General features: G+C 54.5%; 1 protein-coding gene across 1 annotated transcript; it reads left to right on the top strand.

Annotated features, from left to right (window-relative positions):
* Positions 1–4510: 4510 nt before the first annotated feature.
* Positions 4511–5767, top strand: LOC123133119 (uncharacterized). The gene has a single exon (XM_044552686.1). The coding sequence runs from the start codon at positions 4649–4651 to the stop codon at positions 5528–5530; it is 882 nt and encodes a 293-aa protein (XP_044408621.1). The 5' UTR covers positions 4511–4648; the 3' UTR covers positions 5531–5767.
* The last annotated feature ends 2074 nt before the right edge of the window (positions 5768–7841 follow it).

Here is a 7841-nt window from a genome sequence, read left to right as displayed (position 1 = left end):
ATGAGGCATCGATGATGAACACATTAATGTTGACGTGGTGCTGGTTGGTGCCAATTAAACAGATTGGCGAAGAGGCATGGAGTAGAAGACGTAGGGAAATATGAAGAAGAGAAGAACGACAATTATCCCTTCTAGCATATGGATGGAGGTGGAGCTTATTGGTGACTAGGAAAGATCTCTGTAGTTATTTGTTGTTTTGTGTTAATAGTATGTGTTAGTTTAACCCACTCTATTATATCGTAAACAAGAAATTTTCATCCTTACTGCAATGCATGGCGAAGATGAGTTGGCTGCCATATGCTTTTAATGGATGTGGCGCCAGTGAGAGAAAAAACGAGAAATGTCTCGCTACGGCGGAAAATTGGTCAAGAATGAGAGGTTCCGACAGAAAAAAGGGAAGATGCATCATTGGATAGGGTTTTTGTGTTGAACCCGAATGTTACAGATATTGCGGATAGCCCGTAGCAACGCACGGGCGTTCTGCTAGTCCAACATAAAAGATGAAGCTCGGCAATGGAGACGTGCAGGCGCCAAGAGACTAGCTAGGATCCTCCTTGTAACTTGATTACTGTGTATCGGGGTTGAGCAACCCCATTCCCTTCTGCTCATCTGTAATCCCATCAGTGGCTCTTGATGTACGCAGATTTGGGGTTATAACCATGTATTTTCTTTTCTACCTATCAATAAAAAGATACGTCGTCGAGCGTATTTGCTAAAAAAGAATATTCTAGCTCGCATCGTCACAATTAGGACATATGTAGGTCTGGCAAATAGATGGGTTGTGCGTATAATCATGGTATTTTCTTAAAGTTGGGGAGTGTCCCGTCGACTAAAGACAGTCCTTTGTAAGTCGACAATGGTTCATATTGTATTTTTCGTATAACAACTAGTCAGGTGGTTTTATATTTTGCAAATCATGCTTAATCTTAGATGAACGCTGCCACACACACGACATTCCATGCATGACTTCGAGACGATTCTACACATCCAGATGTCAAATTATTGAATGAAGTGCATCACGGCCATCTGATCATCAAGACATCAATCGTGCATGAATCGTCCATGGAGCATCGGCTGTGAAGTAGTTTCGATCTTAGATTCAGTGGTATAGAGTTGTGCTACTAAGCCATTGCATATGTTTTGTAAACATCGCTGCCCAACTTTGTATGCTCGATTGATGATGTGTCATTCTTGAGCGATTTGATTCCAAATCTGATAAGTCATCACAAAACCATCATCCGGCCTATTGAGCGATTTGATTAGTGCATTGTTCTGTCCTTCGGCTAGTGCCGATGTGATGTGATTATGTGGAGGTGGGCTAATATGGCGAGAACGTGCAAGCATGAACCTTTGCCCAATGCAGTGCAGGTGCAGGCAAGGCACGGCCAACTTTGAGGAGTGCTTGCTGGGCCAACAAAAAGATACGCGCCAAGAAAGCTCACACGCACGCCGAGCCTGCCTGCGCGCGCGCGTGCCGGCGAAGGAGAGCTCCAAGTCGAGGCCGCCGGCCCACATGCATATGCATGTTTGGGTCGTATTGTTTCCGCTCCACCATGCTGCTACTACTTCTGTTACTACTGGGCCAAGCGGACAGCCGCACGAAGAAGAGAGAAGATACTGGACGCCCCGCGCCGGCCGTACGTGCGCGCGCGTATCTACTCCTTGGCTCCATGCTGCCGCTCGTATACTTGGAACCAGACTCTCTTGCTGGCTCTCCTTTTGTTGTTGTTGTTGTTGCCATCTCAATCCCTTTTTGTTTTCTGGGCTCTTTTCTTCATGGACCGGGCTCTCCTTTCCGTAACATTTGGATATTCCAATCACATCTGCTGCCCTCTACCGTTTGCCCCCCTCCGCTTCCGGGCTCCACTGCCCCCTCCATCTCTCTCGCTCTCTGGCAAAAATGCAAAAGTTGGTGCCTTTCTTGTTGGCCTTTTCCCACCTGGTCGAAGACCTCACCAGCTACTGTACGTGTTCCGCAGTACACAGACTGGTGCACCGCGCGCTAGTGGAGCTGCCAACTTTTTTCACCCCGCCGGCCGGTCTCTCGTCTCGCTCCACTTTCACCGCCCCGCCCATCCCTCCCCCGACCAGGGATCCACCGTCAAAAGGCGCACGCCTCCCAGTTTTGTTTACCGATCGTGGATGTGGATGTATGGTCTTACCATGACACCGATGTATAGCCATACACGCATACAGTGCTCCACTCTGTAGGTGCTGACAAATTTTAATTTCAGTGATATGTAGTTATGTACAGTATATGTTAGCTACCACAGCACTGCAGGTAGGTAACCTAGTGCGGCTCTTCTCTCTCGTGGGCCGTGGGCGCCAAGTCAAGACTACACGCTCTAGCATTATAGTAGTATAGACGAGTGTACGTAGAGGCAGAACAACGGCTTCCTGGCATTGGCAATGGCCGTATCGATCGGTCGGCCGGTCTGTGAGTTGGGCGGCCTGTTAGGTGCAACGGCGACGAGTGCTCCTGAATTCCCGACCCGTCGCGATGTAACACCTGCACCGCCCTCACTGGGAGATACGCTGGATTAGTTAGGTGGATGCCCATAAACTATATAACACTAGCGCACACTAATCTGACTTGCACATCATCAGTCATTTACTATTCTCGGCAACAGGGCTTGCCTTTGCCGCCTACCAGCAGTTGCAGTTGCAGGAATCCAGCCATAGCTTGCGCAAGTTAAGCGCCCAACTTGCCATCTTTAACAGTCAAAAGCTGTTTTAATCATGTTTTAAAGCTGCCCATCCGAATCCGTCGGGAGAGATGGCAGCACGCCGTCCACGGGTCGAGGCATAGGGCTTCAGATTGAGCATCATTAAGCATGCGTTAATGGAGGAAATTAAGCATCCGACGACCGAGCCGCGCGCCGTTCTTTCTCTCTCCATGTTGAGGCGCAATGATCTGCCGAGATCTCTTTGGGGGAATGATCGAGAAGACAGAGATTGATGGCCATGGATTTCGTTTTGGAGTGACTAGCTCGTGTGAGCGTGCGGCTCGTTCGGGTGCCATCATATCTTTGATCATGAGCTACATGTAGCTTTGCTCCGGTACTCGCAGGGGATATGCCTGCCCGTCGAAGTAGCCAGGGTTGGGTTAGATCGCGGTGTCTCTTCTCCCGCCTTGTTGCAATCATGGCGCGCGTCAGAACTGATTAACACGTTGTTATTTAGGAACATGAGCAAGATCAATGTGTATACATGGTGTTGCCGTACGTGCATTCTATATAGGCTTTCGTAGGTTTAGAGATTCCGGGCTCTCGTCTCTTCCTGTTCAAGTGAAGTTAATCACTACTCTAATGAACTATATACAACCGCCCAGTAACTGATTATAGTTCAATGAATTCTCACCACGATTGATTACATTATATCATATCCATCTTTATATTATAGCCGCAGTGGCTTTGCAGTTGGCGAGGTGGTTGGGGAATGAGATGTCGCAGCTGCTGCGTGCTGGTCAGTGAGAAACCAGTTCGAGCCGGACAGATCTCTCTTACTCCCGATTCAGGGTGGCAATGTGATTAACAGAATCCTAGTCAGTACAACCCGGATACTGTCGCCAGGGGACCAACACGGCAACGTGGATGCTAAATCCTGGGAGATTTGCCACTAATCCGCTCTTCAACGTGGACACATGCTAACTTCCAAATCGTTTTATGCTGGCTGCAGTAACCCTCTAACCGCCGACATTTCGCGAACCTTGTCTGGCGTTACTAACCAACTGCATGCAGGATCTCCCAAATTAATACGACTTGCAAGCAACACAAAAGCGCCCAGTACCCACCGCCAACAGATGTTAGCAACGTAATAACGGAGAGGAGACAGTCAACAAAAAATAGCAAAAAGGGAAGCTTCTTTCGTAGATGCTCAGATAGATACCAGAAGAAGAAGCACGGGAAAAAAACAGGCCGGCGCGTGCCGCGGAGCTCCAAGAAAGAAGTGGAAAAAGAAGCGGGCACGCACCACGCCACCGGCCACGGCTCCAGCAAAAGAAGTGAAGGAGAAAGGGTGGGAAAAATCCAAATGCAAATGATCACTCCCACCCTCACACTCACTTGGCCCGAGCAGATCGATCTCCACTCCGCTGGGCCCGGCCTCCCCCCATCGCCACAAATCAATCAAGTCGAAATAAAATTCGAAAACGCAAACGGAAAAACCCAAAGCAAATCGAACGCCCAGCACAGCTCAAAAGACCAGCACAAAGTGCAGCGTTACGTAACGTAGTACCTTGTCTCCATAAAAAAAATCAAATCGGAATAGTGGTACGTTGATTTCAAATGGAAAAGGTACGGTACTTACTGCTGCCAGGACTAAGCATGAGCTAATCATGTCGGGATGCCAACGTGCTCGCCTCTCGCTGGCATGTGGGTCCCGCTGTCGGGGAGGGCCCATGTTTCAGTGAGGATGGGGTGATGGGAGTGGCGTGGGCTAGTGGAGATGGGACTCGGCAGTGTGAGGTCAGTGACACGGCGCGGCCACCAGCCAGTGGCGGCCCGCCATAATAACGCCCGGAGCCAAGCAAAGCCAAGCCAGCCGCGCCCAGGCCACCACCACCCGTTCCATTCGCCCAGCGAACCACGAGAGCTCGCTCCGCCGCCGCCGGTTCCCTCGAGCGCGCGCTCTGCTCTTGGCCGTCACGATGGCGACGGCATGGGTGCGGTCCCTCAGCTGCAGGTCCTACGGCGTGGCGGACGCCGTCGTCGCGCCGTCCCCGAGCAAGAAGGCCCAGCCGCTCCTCCCTGCGTCGTGCGGCGCCGCGGCGGACGTCAGGGACTCGGTGGCGTCCGCGCGGCAGGCGTGGAAGCCGCAGAAGCCGCCCCGGGAGCGGCGGAGGGACGGGCAGGAGAGGCAGCAGGAGTCGGCGAGGCCTCGGCCCAAGAAGAAGCCCAAGCAGACGGCGGCCGCGTTCATGCCGTCGCCCGGGACCGCGCCCGCGCCCGCGAGCTCGGCGTTCCTGACCATGGCGGAGCTGCCGGCGGGCCACTCGTCGCGGCAGGTGGTGGAGCTCATCTTCTCGTCCGGCTGGGACCTGGCCGGCGCCGCCGCGGCGGCTCCGGAGGTGGAGGCGATGTTCCGCGTGCACAGCGGCGCGCGGGCTGTGGCACGGTTCGAGGAGGCCAGGGCGGCGGCGCGCGCGCACGGCGCCGCGGCCCGGTGCGGCGCCGACGGCAACGAGATGATGCGCTTCCAGTGCCGCCCGGCCGCGGGCGCGGGCGTGGGCGGCGTCTTCGGTGCTGGCGTCGCCACCTGCCAGCTCGGCCCGTCCGGCTCCGCGGTGCGCACCTTCGCCTGCAGCGGCACCGCGCACGCCAGAGCCGCGCCGTCGCCCGGCGCGGTTCGCAGGGCCATGCTGGTGTGCCGCGTCATCGCCGGGCGCGTCCGGCCGGCGCAGGGCGACGACCCGCAGGCGCTCCGGCACCGCTCCTCGCACTACGACTCCGTGGACATGGGCGACGGCGAGCTCGTCGTGCTGGACAGCCGTGCCGTGCTCCCCTGCTTCCTCATCATCTACAAGGTCTAGCCGCGCGCGCGCGCCAAATTAACCGCCCATCGTACCTAATTACCATTCTCTTTTTGTCTCTTGCTTAACATTCCAGAGCCGGCAGGCGATACTGCCACTGTGCCAGTACGTAGAATTGACAGAGATCATCGAACCAACCCCTTGTGTAAAACAGTAAAAGATTGCTTCTTCTTTCTCTTTTTGCTCGCGTTGAATCTCATCTTGAAATGGTGTATAAAAATGTTCTTGCTCGTCTCACTTTTCACCGTCGATTCAAACATCTCTGGCTCCCTCTCTGCATGCATGTACGAACTCCGCTCTGAAATTTTATCCTTTGTGGCATCTTTTCCCGCTTTTACCGGCGCAGGGATTTGTCTGCGTAGGTTTAAAGGTTTCTTGTCGCACAGCCCTCTCGTGTTTGCTTCTCCTTTTGCCATTGCCAGGCAGTATTTGTCGCCGCTTGAGGGCGATTAGCATCCGTATGGGGTTTTTGTCAGGTACTCCCTTCGTCCGGAAATACTTGTCCCAAAAATAGATGTATCTAGACGTATTTTAGTTCTAGATACATCCGTTTTTATTCATTTTCGTAACAAGTAATTACGGACGGAGCGAGTAGGATATAAGAGGAAGTTGGCAACATCTTCAGAGGCCCGGCGCAAAGTTTTCGGGCTCGTGGTCTGGCCCTTGGAGGAAGAAAACGTCCGTCTCCTGTGGAGGCCTGCCTTTGGTCCCTTGCTGCCTGTCACATTGCCAAATTGACATTGCTTGCTCTGTCCCGTTCTAGGCTCGTGATCACGCATGTCAGGAGTGTGTTTGTACATCCTTCTTATGGTTGTCTTCAGGTGATCTTGCCCTGGAGCTGTTTCGCTGCATATGTTTCAGTGTCATTTTCGTTGCTACTACTTCAGTGTCACCGGAAGCCCTGTTCAGCCAATCGCTGAACTGGCTGATTCCAGGTAGTACCATAACCATACAATATCACCTTTTCCCTTTTCTTTTACGGTATTGCATTGTTTGGTCAGTGTTGTTTGGTGGGTGGTCTTCCTCTATCTTTGTTTGGCCATATGTCGTCTCATCTATGTTTATATGCTACGGTGCAGTACCGATCCACATGTGATTTTTCTCGTTGTACTTCTGGCAACTACTTTAGTGATCTAAGAGCAACTTCAACGGACCGACGCCCAAATGGACGGCGATTTTATCTGTTTTTTGTCTGTTTGTATCGGTCAGGCGAATACAGACGTCCGTTTCCGTGTTTGGGTCGGCGCGTGCGCCCAACGCTGGGCCGACCCATTTTGACAATGCAAAAAAAGCATGCATATTTAAAAAACATTTATTAAACATTACAGCCGGCCATGAAGGCCGACGAGAGTCCACGCGTCCACATTAGCATTTAAGAAAAATAAAAACAACCGAAACTACGAGGCGGCGCGCAGCCCTAGGCGTCGTTCTCGTCCTCCTCCTCGGGGTCGGTGAGGTCGATGAACGTCGGTGCAGGGCCGGCCCAAGGGAACGTCGTGTTCTAGGCGGTGGCTATGTAGGCCTTGGGCAGCTGTTCCGGCGCGGGAGTGCCAGCGGGGAGCTGTGCGGCCACCTGTGCAGCCGCGGCCTGGCGCGCCTCCTCCTCAGCCTCGCGCTGCTACTCCTCGAGATCGCGCTCGAGCATCTCCTCGTACTCGCCGCGACGGCGCTCCTTGGCCAGCCGTCACTGACGCTACATCTCGAGGTAGGCCGCCTCCTGCGCCGGCGTCGCCCCCATCCAAACCGATGGCGCAGTACTCCCGTCCAGGAGTACCGCTCGATCGGGGACGGCTCCGGCTGCGGCTCCGGGTCGGCCTTGACGCGACGTCGAGAAGGGGACGGCGGGGCCACCGGCGGCAACACGCAGTCGCCGGCCGCGGATAGGGCAATGGCCTGCGCCATGGCCGCCTCGTATCCGGCCTCATGTTCCTCTGCCACTCGTCCTCCTCGCTCCCGCGGTAGACCGCCGCAAGGGCCGCTTGGTAGGCGTCCTCGGCTGCCTGGTTCTCCTTGCGGACGACGAGCGGGGACGGCGGCAGGCTGCGGTCGACCTCATGCACGCCGCACCGCCTCGCCTCCTCGTGCTCGAAGGCGAACCACCGCTTCCAGTTCGGCGAGTCGAAGGCGTAGGTGTCGTCACGACGCTGCTCCGGCGTCAGCAGCGCCCGCCGGCGCCGCACCTCCTCCGCGTGCGCCCTAGCCGACCGCGGCGCTGCTGGCACTGGGATCCTCTCTAGATCCATATGCCAGTCATGCGGCAGGGTGACGTCGGGGTATGGCAGAGGCACGCGGTGCTACCAGTGCCACTCCG

Source organism: Triticum aestivum, chromosome 1A (assembly GCF_018294505.1).
Source record: "Triticum aestivum cultivar Chinese Spring chromosome 1A, IWGSC CS RefSeq v2.1, whole genome shotgun sequence".
NCBI classification, from domain to species: domain Eukaryota; kingdom Viridiplantae; phylum Streptophyta; class Magnoliopsida; order Poales; family Poaceae; genus Triticum; species Triticum aestivum.
The sequence above is the reverse complement of the archived record's forward strand: the minus strand, read 5'-3'. Positions and strand labels throughout refer to the sequence as shown.